At 49.3% G+C, this 20,448-nt stretch overlaps 1 protein-coding gene across 1 annotated transcript; it reads left to right on the forward strand.

Annotated features, from left to right (window-relative positions):
* The first annotated feature begins 1,491 nt into the window (after positions 1-1,491).
* LONP1 (lon peptidase 1, mitochondrial) lies at positions 1,492-20,324 on the forward strand. The gene is given in 18 exon segments (XM_080988873.1): positions 1,492-1,674; positions 5,338-5,374; positions 5,377-5,425; positions 5,701-5,820; positions 6,691-6,916; positions 7,078-7,139; positions 8,355-8,484; positions 10,339-10,422; positions 11,256-11,615; positions 12,580-12,758; positions 12,861-12,948; positions 13,821-13,943; positions 14,849-14,965; positions 15,952-16,092; positions 16,200-16,365; positions 17,936-18,144; positions 18,963-19,127; positions 19,962-20,324. Coding segments are annotated over 18 exon segments (2,508 nt in total). The 5' UTR covers positions 1,492-1,590; the 3' UTR covers positions 20,130-20,324.
* Positions 20,325-20,448: the final 124 nt, after the last annotated feature.

A 20,448-nucleotide genomic window follows, 5' to 3' on the forward strand; every position in this document is an offset into this window, starting at 1 on the left:
GAGCACTGAAGATGGTTATTAAAGCGGAGAATTGTGAAATGTCTGTGATGGGGGGGGGAATGGGATCAGGGTGTGGGATCAGGGTGTGGGAGCTACTGTAAGCAGGATTCGCACACAAGACCCTCTCCCCTTCGGCAAATTCCAGACACTGGGATTCATGAGCACGGCTGCCTCTGAAAGCGGAGTCACTGGCGCCATCAATGGGTTTCGCCTCTGATCCACTTTTAAAGCCATCTAGGCTGGTGCCCATTAGGGCCGGGAGATATATTGATATATCGTCCCAAACCGGTTTGAAGCCCATATCAGTTGCCCTTTTATAAATTGGGGGGGTTGGGGTTGGGGTTGGGGGGAGAGCTATTGGGTTGTCATTTTTATTTTTATTACATATTTTGTGGTTTTATATCTTGATTTTAGTCGTGAACCGCCCTGAGACCCTCGGGTATAGGGCGGTATCTAAATAATAATAATAATAATAATAAAGGACATGAACCACATGTCTGAAATAAAGTAAAGTGATATAATACAATGTAACACACATATATACACTGTAAAATTAAGTAAAATGATATGATATACTATAATACATACATATACACTGCAAAATAAAGTACAGTGGTACCTCGGGTTACGTACTTAATTCGTTCCAGAGGTCCGTTCTTAACCTGAAACTGTTCTTAACCTGAAGCACCCCTTTAGCTAATGGGGCCTCCCGCTGCTGCCACTGCGCCGCCGGAGCACGATTTCTGTTCTCATCCTGAAGCAAAGTTCTTAACCTGAAGCACTATTTCTGGGTTAGCGGAGTCTGTAACCTGAAGCGTCTGTAACCTGAAGCGTCTGTAACCCGAGGTACCACAGTAAAATAAAATGATATTGTAGCGGGTAACAATATAACACATATGCACTGTAAAATAAAATACAGTAAAATAAAACAAAGACATATATACACTGTAAAACAAAATAAAATGATACAATACAATACAATACAATACAATACAATACAATACAATACAATACAATACAATACAATACAATATAAATGAACTGTAAAATCCAATCAGGCAATAATTCAAAGCCCAAGCAAAGGCAACTGGCCAATCAGCGGCCGCGGCGCCTGGCCTCCGTCCCTCCTCCTTCTCCACCCCCGGAAGTTCCGCAGGGGCCGCTCTGCCCCGCCACTTCCGCTCCCTCTCCGTCTCTCTCCCCCTCCCTCCGCCGTGGCGCGGTGTCGTCATCACTCCGCGCGCGGCGCTGTCCAAGATGGCGGCGTCCATGTCGGCGGCGGCGTCTCCGCTGCGGCTGCTGTGGCGCTGCCGGGGGCGGCTGTACCCGAGGCGGGCTCCGGCGGCGGCGGCGGCGGCGGCGGCGGCGGCGAGGGCGGGCTCCGGGCGGGCCTGGCTTCCCCCGCCGGCGGCTCCCCGGCCTCCTCCCCAGCGGCTGCTCTCCTTCCTGCGAGGCCCCTCGGACGGCGGCCTGGAAGACGGCGAGGGAGGCGAGGGGGGAGGCGGAGGCGGAGGCGGAGGCGGAGGCGGGCTCCCCGGGGACGGGGGCGCGGAGTCGGGCGGCGGGCCGGTGACGGCGCTGGCGCCCCTCATGGTCCCCGAGAGGGTCCCGCACGTGCCGCTCATCGCCGTGGCCCGGAACCCCGTCTTCCCCCGCTTCATCAAGATCATCGAGGTAGGAACGCGCCCCGAAGCCCCCCAGACCAAGGGGCAGCCAGCTTGGCGGCGGGGGGCCGGGGTCTCGCACCGGGGAATTCCTATGCCCCACGGAAGGAATGGGTTTCCCAAACCTGGCCGGGCAGTCAGTCTGAAACGGGCCCCCAAATCCGCCTTTTTCCTTCTCCAAGGGAGCATTTCCAAAATGCTTTAAAATGAAATTCCTCATTTCTTTGGACTTGCTGTGGACTGACCACGCAAGGGCCTTCTGCCAGCCGGAGAGCAGAATAAACTCTCTCTCTGAATCAACCTCGGTGTCATTGGACTTCCTTTCTCCCTCCCGGGAGCAACGCAGACCCCCACCACTTTAGACTGGTAAAGTCCAAGAAGGCTACACCACAAATACCCCAGAAAAGGACACCTTCTACTCTATAGGCTATAATTAAAATGAGGCTGCATTTTAAATTGTATTTTTAACCTGTATTTTAAATGGTCCGTCCCCCCCCCCTTATGTTTTTATTGTAATTTTACTGGTGTTAGCCGAGGAGGGCGGGGTATAAATAAAAATTTATTGTTATTATTATTACTCATAGTAATAGATAGGCCCCACAAATAACCCAGAGATGCATTTTCAATAAAAGGGCACACATACTCATGGAAAAAGTTCAGGGAAGCTTTTAATGTTCGGTAGGTTTTTGTATTTTAATATTCCATTGGAAACCGCCCAGAGTGGCTGGAGAAACCCAGCCACATGGGCAGGGTATAAATAATAAATTATTATTACAGTGGTACCTCGGGTTACCGACGCTTCAGGTTACAGACTCCACTAACCCAGAAATAGTGCTTCAGGATAAGAACAGAAATCGTGCTCTGGCGGCGCAGCGGCCCCATTAGCTAAAGTGGTGCTTCAGGTTAAGAACAGTTTCAGGTTAAGAACAGACCTCCAGAACAAATTAAGTACTTAACCCGAGGTACCACTATGTTATAAAAACACGCTAATTCCCAGACTGTCCGCAGGCCAGATTTAGAAGGCAATTGGGCCGCATCCGGCCCCCAGGCCTTAGTTTGCCAACCCCTGCCTTATGGGGTGTCTAGAGTCCCTCTCTAGCTGTGGTTCCCAAACTTTTTTGGGCCATGCCCCACCTAAACATCTCGAAAATCCTGAGCCCCATATAGAGCCCTTAAGCCGGTTCCCTATCGGTACGAGAAAATAACAAGAGGCCTTTTAATAGGGGTTTTTTTGGGGGGGGGTTGTTTTTAATTATGTGTTTTGTGGTTTTATAATATATTGATTTCATCATGTGTACCGGCCTGAGGGGACCCCCCCTTTCATAGATCAGTATATAAATTCAATAAATAATAAAATAATATTGAGAAGCAAAGCTGCTAGGAAACTTGACCTTTATTAAAGGAAATAAACAGTTACAGTGAGGGGGGAAAGTATTTGATTCCCTACTAAATTTGCCCATTTGCCCTCTGACGAAGAAATGACCAGTCCATAATTTTAATGGTAGGTTTATTGTAGCTGGTAGTCTTGTAGCCAGTCCAGCCTTATGTGGGTCTACAATCTTGTCCCTGACATCCTTGGATAGCTCTTTGGTCCATGGTGGCTATTTTGGAATCCGCTGGATTGCTTGCTTCTGTCGACAGGTGTCTTTTGGTACTATAACGAGCTGGGATTACAGGCAAGATCTCTCTCCCTTACAGCAGGTGCTTCTAATCTCAGCTCGTAACCTGCAGTGAAGATACCAGGTAGCCTGACACCTGGCTGGTTGAGAGGGGATCAAATACTTATTTCACTCATTAGAATTCCTGTTGTTATTCTGACTCTCACAGAAACCCAGAAGTCAAAAGTCAGAGATGGATGTGCATTCTAATGAGTGAAATAAGTATTTGATCTGGTATTTTCACAGTGTAACGAGCTGAGATTAGAAGCACCTGCTGCAAGGGAGAGGTCTTGCCTGTAATCTCAGATTTTTGTAATAATGGTGATTATGCCTTACTCAGTTGAATTTTCTGGGTAGCCTGGCCATTCCTTGGAGATGGTAAATACTTAGTTTCTGAATCTCTTGTGCATCTTGGTAGTTTGCTCAGCTTAACAGATACTTGCCAGGCAGTATTTGAAAAGGGAGGTGTAAGCCCCTGCAGTCCAAATGGAAAGACAATTATTATTGTTCCAATTTCCTTCCTCCTTGCAGAGAAAGATTTGAGGTCAACTTGGGAGAGTTGCTCTCCTGTACACGTGGTTTCTATACTTATGTGTTTGCCTGGTACATTTATCAACGTTTTATTCTACATTTGAGACCTTACCATTCTTATAATGGGGGGAGGGGAGAAGGATGCAAACAAACTATAATTTTATTATTATAGTTATTATTGTAATTGTTATATTGTTGTTGTTGTTATCTTCCTGCTCTGGTGTGGGAGAGGGGAGGAGAGGCCACACACACACACAATCCCTGGAATTTTAGGATGTGACTCATAAACCGGCCGTCTGCTGAGATTTCACTGCGTTTCATCATCTCCTCCTTTGCCGCTCGTTTCAAGAAAATAGAAGCGCAGCTCCTTTGCTTCGAACTCTCAGCTGTTCTTTCGCTGTGGTTCCAGCTGAATGGCTTTTTGCCTCCTTCCCAATTCTGCTATTGTGTGGTGCCGCAATTTGCTGGCAGGGACGTCACTTTTGGCCTTGGTGTTGTCCAGACCTCGCATTAGACATGCTGCCCTTTGCATTGCTTTTCCCTTGAGAGGCCCAGCGCTTGCCAAGGCCACCTTTTCAAGGATTTGTTTGGTAGATAGACTGGGGGGGGGGGGGGAGATTGGGGCTGCTCTTGTTTGGGCAGAAGCCGCAGTTCAGCATCTCTGGTTTCCTTGGACTGTGATAGATGTGACATCTCACATTTTAGAAATGCTGGTATGGAAGGGCAGAACTGAGAGAGAGATGGCTGAATGTTCATCAGGGGCCTTGTACAACCTTCCTGCGGCCATCGTTCATCTGATTTCTACTCAAAATACAAGGAGCAAACCTTAATTCTAGTCAGGGTGTTTATAAAAATGATTTTTTAAAATAAAAAAATAAATCAGATTTATTTATTTTTTAAATCGGACTTTTAAAATTAAAATCGGATTTTTAAAAATTAAAATCGGATTTTTAAAATAAAATGCTTTGGGAGGAAAAGTCTTTCTAAAGATAGTTTTCTGTTTAAGTTACATTATAGTCCAAAGGCTATTAACAGGAAATAAGAATTTGTTTTAAGTTTTTCATGTGTGCTAAAACTCAGTCTAAGGTGGGGTTTTTTTAAAAAGAACCACGTTTAACCACATTGTGACCCATTGCGACGGCTTATAGCTTTTAGCAATAAAGATTTCATTCATTCATTGGGGCTGGCTCCCTAGCAAATGGGCTTTGTTCTAAGAAAAGCTTCAACTTGGAGGTCAATGCTCCCCTCTTTGCCAGACTCTCTCTTCTAGGCTTGCCTTAACTGACTGACACGCGTCCTTCTGTGGCTTTGGACACTTGAGATGTATATTTTTTAGGACCCACCTTCCTCCTGTGACTGCAAGGTGTTTTAAACTGTTCTTAGTGTTGCATTTTAATTGATTTAACCCGCTCCCGAACCTTAGGGTGAAGGGTGGGTAATTCATTAATAATGTCAATAATAATAATTATTATTAAACCTTTTAGGTGAAAAACAAGAAGCTGGTTGAGTTGCTGCGGAGAAAGTCAGCCTTGCCCAACCGTACGCTGGTGTCTTCCTCAAAAAGGACGACAGGTGAGCCCAGAGCTTTCACCCCAGTCATTCTTGGGGTCCCACGCGAGAAACGCCACCCATGTATTGTGCTCCAAAGGCCAAGTGCAGTTTTAAATCTCTCCCCCCGCATTGAATGTTCCGCCTTTCTTCAGTTAAGGGGGTGGGGTCTGCAGCTCAGGAGCGGATCACTTGCTTTGCATGCAGAAGGTCCTGAAACCATGGAGAGCCACTGTCCCCCCCCCAATAAAATAAATCCCTCTCTGCCTGCCATTCTGAACACCTGCTGTGATCTCCAGCAACGAGTCGGACGTGGTGGAGAACCTGGACGAGATCTACCAGATGGGAACCTTTGTGCAGATTCACGAGATGCAGGACCTGGGGGACCGGCTGAGGATGATCGTCATGGGGCACCGGAGGTAACCCCCCCCGACCCCCCCTTCTGCTTCCTCACTGGCCTCCCCGCCGGCGAAGGGGAGGGTCGTGGAAGGAAGCAGCAAATGAGAAAGATGAAGACTGGATGACAGCGCTTGCGACTGGGGAGGGATAGCTTTGCTCCATTCTGCCCTCTCTCCTCCCCCTCCTCCTCCTGTTCTTCTCCTTCTTCTTCTTCTTTGGCTGATCGGAAGCCGTGTCTTGGTTTCTGAACGTTTTGGAAGTTGAACAGAGTTCCGGAAAGGATTCCGTTCGACTTCTGAGGTACGACTGTAGAAATTTACAGTCATACCTCGGGTTAAATGTGCTTCATGTTGAGCGTTTTCAAGTTACGCTCCGTGGCGACCCGGAAGTAACGGAGCGCGTTACTTCCGGGTTTCACCACTCGCACATGGGCAGATGCTCAAAATGACGTCATGCGCAGAAGTGGCAAAACGCGACACGTTCAGTCATGTCTTACGTTCTACTCAGGATGCAAACAGTGCTCCGGGACGGATCCCGTTCGCATCCAGAGGTACCACTGTATTTCCTTGAAATCTGCTGGGAGGGTGTTCCACAAGGTGGGCGCCACCACCGAGAAGGCCCTCTGCCTGGTTCCCTGTAAGCTCATTTCTTGCAAGGCGAGAACTGCCAGAAGGCCCTCGGAGCTGGACCTCTGTGTCCAGGCTGAACGATGGGGGTGGAGACGCTCCTTCAGGCATACAGGGCTTTAAAAATCAGCACCAACACTTTGACTTGTGCTCAGACACGTGCCTGGAGACTGTGTGTGTGTGTGTGTGTGTGTGTGTGTGTATATATGAGAGAGAGAATGGGGATCCCTTTACTGACCCCATCTCCCCCCTCTGGGCCTGCAGGATCCGGATCAACAAGCAGCTGGAGGTGGACCCCGAAGAGGCGGCCGAGGAGAGCAAGCCGAAGACCCGCCGGAAGCAGAAGCGGTCGAAGAGGGAGGCAGGCGAGGCGGCGGAGGCCGTGGGGGACGTGGTTCTGGAGCCCCTGGAAGCCTCCCCGGGGGAGGTGCTGATGGTGGAAGTGGACAACGTGGCCCACGAGGAATTCCAGGTCACGGAAGAGGTCAAGGTGAGTGAGAGTCGCCCACCAGGAGTTGGCAAGGCGGCAAAGGTCACGCTGCCCTTCCTGGGCGGGCGTTGTCTGGTGAGTGGAAACGGAGGTTTGTTCCTCAGGGGCGTCCCTCTCCCTTCCCACCCTCCAACCGCCCCTCTCGCTGTCTTCCTTCGCAGGCCCTGACGGCCGAAATCGTCAAGACCATCCGGGACATCATCGCGCTGAACCCGCTGTACAGGTGGGTTCGGAGAAGGCTTTTGCGACGCCCTCTTTGCCCCCCTGGCCCTGCCTCCCCCCGGCACATGCCCCCCTCCCAGGAAGTGGCCGTACAGGCCCTTCACACGACCCCCGATGAGGAGCTGCCTTGGAAAGCCGACCACAAACTGAATAGCAAACTTCTCCCAGTCTTATTCTCCCTTGGGACCATTTTTATATGTCGAACAGTCTGTAAAGGTTCAGATTCCTAAAGATATATTATTATTTTTTTGCATTTTTCATGCTGGAACCATCTTACTTCTTTCAGAACTGTGTATTTTTTTTACCATTGCCACACGCCCTGGGGCAGAGGGTGGGTGAGGGATTTAGGAACGGAACGAATGAGTGTTGGTTTCGTATATGGAGTTTACAACCTATTGGGAGTTTTGTTAGGCAAACCAAACTTCTCTGTCCTTGGGTCCAGTGCACTTCCAATTACCCTCCTCCGCCTTAGCAGGGCAAAATGCAAACTGAATTCATTCCTGAAGTCCGTTCCAAAACCAAAGTCATATTTGGAGCTTTTCTTTTTGCGCTTTTATTTGTGTGACTTTTTGAGGGTTTTTTTTTTACTATGACTGACTTGCGACTTCGTTTCTGTGACTGTGTGGAACCCAGTTCAGCTACTAATTGATTGATTGTAGGAAATGGATAAAAGCCCCCCATGCAAACAATGACCATCGTCAGTCTGTGTCAGAATTTTTTATTTTTTTTAATTTCTATCATCTACAATGCTGCCTTATTTATTTTATAGCACAGTACATTGATTCTTGCTTTCGTTTTATGGATCAATGGTCTCGTTAGATAGTAAAATTCATGTTCAATTGCTGTCTTAGGGCTTGTTTTTAAAAGTCTGGAATGGATTAATCCATTTTGCATTCCTTTCTATGGGAAAGCGCTCCTTGGTTTCGGAACAGACTTCCGGAACGGATTAAGTTCGAGAACCATGGTACCACTGTAAAGTGATTTTAAACATTTTTTTCCCAATTCATTATACATCATTTCCCGGAATTCCTTTATCATTTTGCAATTCCACCACATACGACAAAAGTTTCCCTCATACGAAACATCTCAGTTGAGCCCAGAAGCTGCCCATGCGCAGAAAGAAACTTCCCACCAGTCTTTTTTCTGGGAACGAAGGACTCTTGCGGGAAAGAGGCAGCCCTGCTCTTCTGACTTGCGGTTTTGTCCGTCCTCGCAGGGAGTCCGTGCTTCAGATGATGCAGGCGGGGCAGAGGGTGGTCGACAACCCCATCTACCTGAGCGACATGGGGGCCGCTCTGACGGGGGCTGAGTCCCACGAGTTGCAGGACATCCTGGAAGAGACAAACGTAAGTGGGGAGGCGCAGTGTCCCATCGCCACTGTGAAAGTCTGGATTCTCTGCGGTGGTGGGCTCTTGGGTGAGCGATTTTCAGCATCCCACCCCCCCGAAAAAGCTGAACAACTCTTGCCACTCCTCCCAACAGAAGCTTAAAAATTCTGGGCAGTGCTCCCCCCCCCCAAAAAAAGCCCGACAACTCTAGGCAAGGACAATGGGTGGATCGCTGCCAGTTTTATTGTCCTGGGAGTTGATCGCAGTCTCTAGAGAGCTGGATGTGCCTTCTCTAGATGAACCTGCCGGGTGCTGAGGGCCTCGGCTGAGCACCTTTCGTCGGTAATTTCCAAGGCCACACGATGACCAAGTACAACAATGCAATATCAATATAAACTCTTTATATAATCTATACGGAACACTGAGCAATATGAAAAACCAAATAAGCAGAATCTCATAAATCCCTGAAAGTAAGTCTTATCAGTCTCTGAAAGTCTTTGTAGACTGTGCAAGTCTCTGAAAGAAGCAGTGGGTCAGATTCTTATCTGGTGAAAACAAGCTGTAAAGCTTTGTTTTATGACGTCCGTCGCTGCCAAAGTGGTCTGCAAACAGACGTAGTGAACAGTGATTCCGGATATACCCACTGTTTTGTGGAATTCTTCTTCAGCACAGCAGAAGGATACAGACATGCTTCATAAACTGCAAATGAATTATTGAAACAATGACCTGCATGTACTATATTGACAATTCAGTATGAAATATGAAATAAAACCAAAAGTGACGCCTCCAAACTGGCATTACGAATGCGTGAACAGAGGCAATTTGGAGGCGCCTCTTGTGGAACATTTTGTTTCTCATAACCATTCGGACATGAATTTATTATTCACGGTATTGTGGGTGAATCAGAAAGCCATAAGTATTAGACAAGATTATGAAAGACGCTTACGACAGCAAGAATCTCGGTTTATCTTTATGTTCAAAACCGTTCACCGGGAGGACTTAATTCTGAATTGGATCTCATTAGTTTTATTTGATTCTTTACATTCTGGCTGTTAAACTGTGCTGTATCTTTAAGCTCAATCTCCTGGTGATGAGCCCCACCTGGGGTCGGCTTTTTAGGTTTCTGGCAACATGCAGTCAGTAGCAGTCGTTACAGAACTTTATGACCACTGCTCTGTAGATATTGTTGTTATACAATCCCATTCACCATGTAGATGGGGTATGTACTTTTGGTTTTATTTATATTGATATTATAGATTATATAAAGAGTTTATATTGATACTGCATTGTTGTACTTGGATATTGTGTTGCCTTGGAAATTCCTGATAATTGTTTGCAACACAGGGGTTTAGCTGTTTGGTTACTTATTGCCGCACCTTTCCTCGGTGGCAGCCACATCGGGGGATTTTTTTGGGGGGGTGTTGCTAAAAACCGCTTCGGTACTTCCCCCCCCTTAATATTTTTCCAGGCGGGAAATATTTCCAGGCAGGTCTTTGGAAACTTCGGTGCAGGGGATGCTGGCCACTTGGGCTGCTGTTTTAATTCCTGGCTCCAGATGCGCAGCACTATCGTTTTGCAAAGATAATTAATTTCATATAAAGCAGAGGACTGCTATAACAAGGATCCGGATGGGCTTGTGATTCATTCCAGCTATTTTTTTTTAACTAGTAACAACTTCATTTTATAATGATGTGTTTAAAATGTTGGGTGCCTTCTTGAACCTTGGGAGAAAGGCGGGTGAGAAATATACGAATCCAGAATAATCCCCGGGGCTTTGGAGCCTTCTGGAACGTGACTCGCCCTCCCCTGAACCCCAAGGCTCTCTGGCCCCCTGAAAAGACACACATGGGGATTTCTTTCCTTTCCTCCTAGATTCCCAAGCGCCTCTACAAAGCCCTCTCTCTGCTGAAGAAAGAGTATGAACTCAGCAAACTCCAGCAACGTCTTGGGCGGGAGGTGAGCAGGTCTCCTGGGAGGTATTTGGGGGCAGAACGAGGCAATAATAATGATGGTGATGATGATATAATAATAATAATAATTTATTATTTCTACCCTGCCCATCTGGCTGGGTTTCCCCAGCCACTCTGGGCAGCTCCCAACAAAAGATTAAAAATACATTAAAACATCGGTCATTAAAAATGTCCCTAAACAGGGCTGTCTTCAGATGTCTTCTAAAAATCAGATAGTTGTTTATCTCCTTGATATCTGACGGGAGGGCGCTCCACAGGGCAGGCGCCACCACCGAGAAGGCCCTCTGCTTGCTTCCCTGTAACCTCGCTTCTTGCAGGGAGGGAACCGCCAGAAGGCCCTCGGGAGGAGGACCCCGGTGTCCGGGGTGGAGACGCTCCTTCAGGTCTACTGGGCCATTTAGGGCTTTCAGGGTCAGCACCAGCACTTTGAATTGTGCTTGGAAACGTACTGGGAACCAGTGTAGGTCTTTCGGGACGAGTGTTATATGGTCTCCACTCCCAGTCCGGCTGCTGCATTCTGGATTAGTTGCAGTTTCCGGGTCACCTTCAAAGGCAGCCCCATGGAGAGCGCATGGCAGTAGTCCAAGTGGGAGATAGCCAGAGCATGCCCCACTCTGGCCAGACAGTCTGCAGGCAGGGAGGATCTCATCCTGCGTACAGGACACAGAACTGACCTGCGTCTCCATGGACAGCGGTGAGTCCAAAATGCCCCCCAGGCTGCGCACCTGGTCCTTCGGGGGCCCAGTTTCCCCATTCAGGGCAGGGTGGCCTTCTCCCACCCACGCCCCTCCGCCGTCTCCCCTGTCTCCCCTCCGGCAGGTGGAGGAGAAGATCAAGCAGACGCACCGCAAGTACCTCTTGCACGAGCAGCTGAAGATCATCAAGAAGGAGCTGGGCTTGGAGAAGGAGGACAAGGACGCCATCGAGGAGAAGTTCCGGGAGCGGCTGAAGGACCTGGTGGTCCCCCAGCACGTCATGGAGGTCATCGACGAGGAGCTGAACAAGCTGGGGCTGCTGGACAACCACTCGTCCGAGTTCAACGTCACGCGGAACTACCTGGACTGGCTGACCTCCATCCCCTGGGGAAAATGCAGCGAGGAGAATCTGGAGCTGGCCAGGGCCCAGGCCGTCCTGGAAGAGGACCACTACGGCATGGAGGACGTCAAGAAGAGGGTTCTGGTAAGGACACACGCTGCGCCTCTGAGGCGGGGCGGAAACGCAGGCCGTGTTTTCCCCAAGCGCTGAACCATGGTTAGGTATGAACCGTGGTTTGCTCCCTTCCTTTCTTTTTTAAGAGCAACGGACAGAAGATAGGTACCGTATTTTTCGCTCTATAAGACGCACCAGACCACGAGACGCACCTAGTTTTTAGAGGAGGAAAACAAGAAAAAAAATATTTTGAATCTCAGAAGCCAGAACAACAAGAGGGATCTCTGCACAGCGAAAGCAGCAATCCCTCTTGCTGTTCTGGCTTCTGGGATAGCTGTGCAGCCTGCATTCGCTCCATAAGACGCACACACATTTCCCCTTACTTTTTAGGAGGGAAAAAGTGAGTCTTATAGAGCAAAAAATACGGTATTTTCTTTTATTCTTATTTATTGAATTCATATACCGCCCTCTAAACCGCGGTTAGGTATGAACCGTGGTTTGCTCCCTTTCTTTCTTTTAAGAGCAACAGACAGAAGGCATGTACAAACTCACAACTCGTGAACAAATGGGGTATATTAGCGTATTATTATTGTTAATTGAAATTATATGGTACCCTATACCCAGAGGTCTCAGGGCGGTTCACAGAACAAGCAGAACGTAGACGAACTTTTAATATTTGGAATTCATTTTTGAAAACACTTGTTTTAGGTTAAATATAGGGCAACTACAATAGCAATCTCGTAATAGGTTCTGGGTTTTTTTAATTGTATTGTATATGGGTGCTATTTCCCCCCCCCCCTTTTCCACATCTTATTTTACCCTGTGCAGTTACAATTATATATACACACACATATACATATTTATATGTTTTTATTTTCCATTAAAGCATGTTAATAATTGAAAACTAATAAGTATATAACAGCAACAGGAAATAAACTTGTTTTCTTCTCTGTCTTTCTGACCCGTCTCTGTCCCCCCCCCCCCCGCTGCCCAGGAATTCATTGCGGTCAGCCAGCTGCGAGGCTCCACTCAGGGCAAGATCCTCTGCTTCTTTGGCCCCCCCGGCGTGGGCAAGACCAGCATCGCCCGCTCCATCGCCCGGGCCTTGAACCGCGAGTATTTCCGCTTCAGCGTCGGAGGGATGACGGACGTGGCCGAGATCAAGGGCCACAGGTGGGGGGACTGTCGGCCGCAGCCGCTTTAGTTGGGGGGTGGACTGGATGATGCCCTGGGGCTCCCTGGTTCCAACTCTGCGGTCCTGTGCTTCTCGCGCAGGCGGACGTACGTGGGGGCCATGCCAGGAAAGATCATCCAGTGCCTGAAGAAGACCAAGACGGAGAACCCCCTCATTCTGATCGACGAGGTAAGGGGGTCTTGCTCATTGATTGACTGATTGATTTGTCGGGAGGTTTTTAATGAATGATTGTTTTCGTGTAATTTTGATTGTTGGTTGGAAGCTGCCCAAAGTGGCTGGGGAAACCCAGACAGATGGGCGGGGTATAAATAATAAATTATTGTTATTATTTGTATGCCACCCCCATCGTTCAGCCCGGACACCGGGGTCCCTCTCCCGAGGGCCTCCTGGCTGTTCCCTCCCTGTGAGAAGCGAGTTACAGGGAACCAGGCAGAGGGCCTTCTTGGTGGTGGCACCTGCCTTGTGGAACACCCTCCCATCAGATGTCAAGGAAATAACTCTTTGACTTTTAGAAGACATCTGAAGGCAGCCCTGTTTAGGGAAGTTTTTAATGTTTGAAGTTTTATTCTGCTTTTAATATTCTATTGGGAGCCACCAATAGAATGGGGAATAGATGAGGAAACCCATCCAAACGGGCAGGGTATAAATTAGAAATGATCATTATTCTCTCCTCCCGGCTCTTACTGATTGATTGATCGACTGATTGATTGATTTGTATTCCGCCCTACATCTGAGGGCAGCTCACAACATAACATAACCCAAGTTACGTAATGGAAACAGGAACAGCAAACCCCCACCCCCCCACAAAACTATAACCTCCCTCCCCACCAGCGCATTTTAAAGGGTATATATAGGATGTTAGTCAGCTCTAGGCCTGGTTGAAGAGGAACAGTTTGTGTAGTGTAATGAAGGCACCAGGCGAGCCTCCCTGGGGAGAGCGTTCCACAAACACGGAGCCGCCACAGAAAAGGCCCCGCTCTTGCGTCAGCGCCCTGGGGGGCCCGCTCCTCCCTGGCGCTGACGCGGCTCCTGTGCCGCAGGTGGACAAGATTGGCAGGGGCTACCAAGGGGACCCTTCCTCCGCCCTCCTTGAGCTGCTGGACCCCGAGCAGAACGCCAACTTCCTGGACCACTACCTGGACGTCCCGGTCGACCTCTCCAAGGTGCGTTCCCTCCCTCCTCTCTCTCTCTCTCTCTCTCTCTCTCTCACGCGGCTGGGCTCCCTGGACCCTTGGCGGAGGGGTGTGTGTGTTTGGCTGGGCCCCCCAGCAGGACCAGTGGTTAGCGGGGAGGGAGCCTGGGTCCAGAAACTCCTTGGGGGTTACTGATTCGCCATGACGAGGCTTGAGGACATCTGTGGTGAGGGGAGTTGGGATGGACTGATCATCTATCTGTATGCTGCTTTTTGTCTTTTTAAAATGTTTTACCCAATTTCCAGAAATTCCACTACATATTTTTTTTAAAAAAAATCCTTTAATTTACCGATTTCCCACCTTTTCCCCCGCGACGTTTTTCTTAACTCTCCCCGCATTTGTTGCAGCCCCTCTTCCCTCTTTTTACGTCAAAATCGTAACACCACCGTCTCTAAATCTTCCTGTTCCAGTCCTGCTCACAGATGCTTCATGTTGTATTTCTTCAAATAATCTGAATAATTTTTTCCCAAAAAAAGAGAGAGAAAATCGTCATTTGATTTTCTTATTTTGGCTGTCAGAGTTGACATAGTCCGTAATTTTGGTTCTCCATTCTTCTCTGGTTGGAACTTTTTCTTTTTCCATTTCTGGAATACACACATAAGCAACTTAACTACATATATGTCCCTGTAATCCCTAGCAGAAAAATTGTTTTTTGGTGGGCTAACCTTTTTCTAATCTGTTCCTATATTGTTTCCGTAAACACCCTTCCTTTTTACACAACTCCTATCTCTGCCCCTTTTCCTGCACTTGAATTGCAAAGCGGCCAGGACTGAGCGCCATTCTCTGTGCCCACAAGGCCAGAGTGGCTCTGGTCTGGCTTTGTGGGTCTGCCCAGGCCCAACCACGCTCTCCGCCTCGTGTGCCCCCCCCCCCAGGTGCTCTTCATTTGCACGGCCAACGTGACGGAGACGATCCCAGAGCCCCTGCGGGACAGGATGGAGATGATCAACATCTCGGGCTACGTGGCGCAGGAGAAGCTGGCCATCGCGGAGGTGAGCCTTGGGCCTGGCAGCCCCCTAGCGCCCCCATGGGGCTCGGTCTGCACCTCTCAAACCCCCAAAGCCCCGGCCATGCGGGATTCGAACCCTGGTCTCGCAGGGCCTCGTCTTGAATTTGCTTAAAATGAATGAGCTTGGCTCTTGCGGAAAGGCGGTTTCGTCTGTGATGGGTTTAGGGAGAACAAGGAGTGAAATGCCCTTTTTTTAAAGAGCAACAGACAGAAAATAGGTGTTTTTTTTATTAAAATGAATGAGCCCGGCTCTTGCAGAAAGGCTGTTTCGTCTGCAATGGGTTTAGGGAGTGAAATCGCTTTTTTAGCGGGTGCCAGGCTTAAGTCCGCCTCTGGGTTTAGCTTTTTGCGAGACCCACAAAAGAGGGCGGGAGGTGAGCTGCTCCTAAGAATTGGGCTTCTATAGAGAATTGGAAGGGACCCCCAGGGCCCATCTAGTCTAACCCCTGCAATGTAGGAATCTTCGGGGGGGGGGGGGACAGCCCTAAAGTCTAGCCATTCAGCACAACTCACTCTGGGATGGAGGAAAAATGAGGTTTCATTGAGGACCAGATCCCCCAGGCGCTGTTTATATGATTGGGCGTTCCTTTATGACATAGACCATACTTTTCTGTGTAGAAGCCGAGTTATTTTTCTGATAAATCAATGTCAAAAATTTGTGGCTGTCTTATACATCGGTAGTGCAGAGGGGGGGCGGGGGATTTCCTGCTTCTGTGAGTGGGAGATTGGCAGCGGCAAGTGACCATTGGCTTATGCAGTGTTGGGCAGTTGGGTGAGCAATTTTCTGCCTCCCCCCAAAAAAGCTCCCAAACTGTGGGCAATCTCACCCCCAATTTTCTAAATTGAGTCCCCCAAAATAGGGGGCATCTTATACACAGGGGCGTGTTATACACGAAAAATAGGGTGTGTTATATAGGGTTTTGTGTCATTTGTGGGGGGCCTGACCCCATCTCTCTTTCGCTCCCCCAGAGGTACCTGGTCCCCCAGGCCAGGGTCCTATGCGGTCTGGATGAGGCCAAGACCAGCATTACGCCGGACGTCCTGACCGTCCTCATTAAGCAGTACTGCCGGGAGAGCGGGGTGAGGAACTTGCAGAAGCAAGTGGAGAAGGTGAGAGAGGATCCCCCTCTTTGGCTGGTGGGGAAGGGGGGAGAACTGAGGCATCGTGTCGCCCCCCAAAACAAGGGCTCCAACCCCCATCCCATTTGCTCGCTCAGGTGCTGCGGAAATCGGCGTACAAGATTGTCAGCGGGGAGGCGGAGAAGGTGGAGGTGACGCCAGAAAACCTCCAGGATTTTGTCGGGAAGCCCATCTTCACGGTGGACCGGATGTACGACGTGACCCCCCCTGGGGTGGTGATGGGGCTGGCCTGGACCGCCATGGGTGAGACTCGGAAACGCCTTTTCTCTCTTTCTCTCTTTGGATATATGTTTTTATTAGTTTTCACTTACAATAATCCAATTATAGCCTCATCATATCAATGTCAATATTAAAATATAATTCCCACTACAGTGGTACCATGGTTCTCAAACGCTGAAAACCAGGAAGTTTGTTCCAAAACCAAGGCACGCTTTCCCATAGAAGGGAACGCAAAACGGATTACTCCATTCCATACTTTTGAGAACAGCCCCTAAGACAGCAATTGAACATGGATTTTGCTATCTGAGACCATTGAGCCATAAAACGAAAGTAAGAATCAATGTACTGTACTATAAAATAAATAAGACAGTATTGTAGATGATAAAATGAAGATTAAACTGTTTTCTTAGCTGCACTGATGACAGTCTTTGTTTGGATGGGGGGCTTTTATCCATTTTCGCAGTTGCACAATCAATCAATCAGTATCTCAACTGGGTTCCACACAGTCACAGAAACAAATTACCGTATTTTTCGCCCTATAGGACGCACTTTTTTCCCCTCCAAAAATGAAGGGGAAATGTGTGTGCGTCCTATGGGGCGAATGCAGGCTTTCGCTGAAGCCTGGAGAGCGAGAGGGGTCGGTGCGCACCAACCCCTCTCGCTCTCCAGGCTTCAGGAAGCTCTGCGCAACCCTTGGGAGCCCGCAGAAGTTCCCCCGGGCTCCCACGGCTTGGGCAGAGCTGCCTGCACCCCGAAGCCCCGGCGCGTTGAGCAGTCGCGCCGGGGCTTCGGGTAGCTCTGCGCAAGCCGCGGGAGGGCTCCCACGGCTTGCGGAGAGCAGCCTGTTCTGGGGGCTGGGGTCGGGGGAAGCTCAGGCTTCCCCGACCCCAGCCTCGCACCTTGGGGGGAAAATAAATTTTTTTTCTTTATTTCCCCTCCAAAAAACTAGGTGGGCCGGTGGGCCCTATGGGGCGAAAAATACAGTAACTGGAAATGCCTCAAAAACAAAAAGGCAAAATAAAGAGCAAAAACCAAAGTGCCAAACTCATGGGTAGGCAAACTAAGGCCCAGGGGCTGGATGCGGCCCAATAGCCCATGGGAGGTCCAGGAATCAGCGTGTTTTTACATGATTAGAATGTGTCGTTTTATTTAAAACGCATCTCTGAGTTATTTGTGGGGCATAGGAATTCGTTCATATTTTTTCCCCAAAATATAAGTCCGGCCCCTCACAAGGTCTGAGGGACAGTGGACTGGCCCCCTGTTGAAAAAGTCTGCTGACCCCTGGCCAAACTTAATCCATTCCGAAAATCTGTTTGACTTCCGAAATGTTCAGAAACTGAGGCGTGGATTCTGATTGCTGCTGGCGCCCCAGAAATAAGTCGACAGCCGGAAAACGGAACTCTTACTTCCGGATTTTCGTGTTTGAGAACCAAGGTCCCACTGTATTCATAAAAGAGGTGGCGTTATATCTGGGGCGCTGGAGGTTTCGAGGTGTGACTGGCCCCTCTGGTTGGGTCCCCAGCTCTTACTTCTGTGTTTTTGCCGTTTGGGAACCAAGGTCCCACTGAACGTCTTGTTCCCTTTTCCCTCCCAGGCGGCTCCACCTTGTTTGTCGAGACCTCCCTCCGCCGCCCCAAGGACCGAGAGAGCAAGGAGGGCTCCCTGGAGGTGACAGGGCAGCTGGGCGACGTCATGAAGGAGAGCGCCAAGATCGCCTACACCTTCGCCCGGGCCTTCCTGATGGAGAGGGATCCTGGCAACGACTTCCTGGTGACATCTCACCTCCACCTGCACGTCCCGGAGGTAGGAACGAGGCAGGATGGGGTGCTGTTCAGGGTTCCCTCTTCCTCCTTCTCCCACCCCAAACAAACAGTCGTTAAGCTTTCTAGTCCTCACAAAGCACTTTTTGCTGGTGGCACCGAGGTTGTTTTTTTTTTGCTCTCTCAAGCTTTTGAGTCAGGAAATTAATAAAAATAATTTATTATTTATACCCCACCCATCTGCCTGGGTTTCCCCAGCCACTCTGGGCGGCTTCCAACAAGAGATTTAAAATACAATAAAACATCAGTCATTAAAAACTTCCCTAAACAAGGAATCTGCCTTCGGATGTCTTCTAAAAGTCAGATAGTTGTTTATTTCCTTGACATCTGATGGGAGGGTGTCATCTCCAAGAACACCCTCTGCCTGGTTCCCTGTAGGGAGGGAACTGCCAGAAGACCCTCAGAGCTGGACTTTAGTGTCCGGGGTGGAGACGCTCCTTTATGTCTACTGGGCCGTTTAGGGCTTTCAAGGTCAGCACCAACCCTTTGAATTGTGCTCGGAAACGTCCTGGGAGCCAATGTGGGTCTTTCAGGACTGGTGTTATATGGTCTCCACTCCCAGTCCCCAGTCTGCCTGCCGCATTCTGGATTAGTTGCCGTTTCTGGGTCACCTTCCAAGGGAGCCCCCACATAGAGCGCATGGCAGTAGTCCAAGCGGGAGATAACCAGAGCATGCCCCACTCTGAGTTTGAAGGCGGCAAGATTCCCCCACCCTCTCTGTTGTTCTTATTACTGGGTGGGAGTTCCTGGTCTCTGATGTGCGCAGACTAAGCCTTGCCTCTCCCTCTCTCTTGTGCGTAGGGAGCCACCCCAAAGGACGGGCCCAGCGCCGGCTGCACGATCGTGACGGCCTTGCTGTCCCTGGCGATGGGGCAGCCCGCGAGGCAGAACGTGGCCATGACCGGGGAGGTGTCTCTGACGGGCAAGATCCTTCCCGTCGGAGGAATCAAGGAGAAGACCATTGCGGTAAGTCGGGGAGCAGAACTGCAGCACGTCTTCCAGGCAGGGATTGGGGATTGATCCTGCTCACCAACTCTGCCAACCGTTCTCCATTCTGCGTACCTGTAGCATTTCTCTATTAGGCTACCATTTCTTATCCCAAAGGATGGTAGCGTTGGGAAGGGACCCCGAGGGTCATCCAGCCCAACCCCCTGCAATGCAGGGATCTTTTTGCCCAACACGGGGCTCGAACCCACAGCCCCGAGATTTAAGAGTCTCAAGCTCCATACCGAATGAGCTGTCCCGGGACAGGAGCCAACCAAACCTCCGATGCCCTTTTAAACTGTGTTTTTTTTGGGGGGGTTGCTACTTTATTAGGTATTTTGTGGTTTTATATCTTGATTTTATTCTGTGAACCACCCTGAGACCTGCCCTGCCCCATTTTTCAGATTAAAATGTGTGTTTTAACTTGGTTTTTAGCTTGTTGTCAATTTTGATTACTTTTCAGTGTGTTTAAAATACAGTGGTACCTTGGTTTACGAACTTAACCTGTTCTGGAATTCCATTCTTAAACCAATGCGTGCTTTCCCATAGCAGTGGGGGGCTCAATTTACACTCAACAAGAAGCGGAACATATTCTGCTTCCAAGCCAAAGTTCACAAGGCAGCCTTCTTAATCCAAGTTGTTCATAAACGAAGCTGTTCTTAAACCAAGGGTTACCACTGCAGTTAACTTTCCTTGATTTTATTCTTTTGCAAACTGCTCTGAGTTTTTGGGTCATTGCTATTTCCTCCAACCAAGCGGTGTAAATGTTTTTTTGCTCAATTCCCATTAACCCTGCCTTTCTCCACGCCCTCCTAGGCCAAGCGAGCCGGGGTCTCCTGCATGATCCTGCCTCTGGAGAACAAGAAGGACTTCTGCGACCTTGCGGACTTCATCACGGAAGGACTGGAAGTGCATTTTGTCGAGCACTACAAGGAGATCTTTGACATTGTGTTCCCAAAGCGCGATGCCCAGGGAGGAGACTGAGCGCCTGGCTCTCGCTGCCTTTGTTCCTCCTCACGCCGCCGTGTCTGAGCTCCGGCCCCGGGTCAAAGAGATGGACTCAGCAGAGAGTGGGCCCCCCCTCCAATTATGCCTCCGTTGCCACGAGATGTGCTGCACACCAAATGATGTGAATTATGAACCATTAAAAAAGCCTTTGAGTGAAATTTCCAGCGCAAAGGGAAGTCCTGTGGAATGTGTTGAAACGGCAAAGGGCGGCAGATGCAAGTGGGGAAGAGTTGCGCATCGAACGAAGACAGCCGCGAGAGAGAAGTTTGCAGGGTAAGGCTAGGCAGCGGAACCT

Source organism: Podarcis pityusensis, assembly GCF_964106645.2.
Source record: "Podarcis pityusensis genome assembly, chromosome: 18".
NCBI classification, from domain to species: Eukaryota; Metazoa; Chordata; class Lepidosauria; order Squamata; family Lacertidae; genus Podarcis; species Podarcis pityusensis.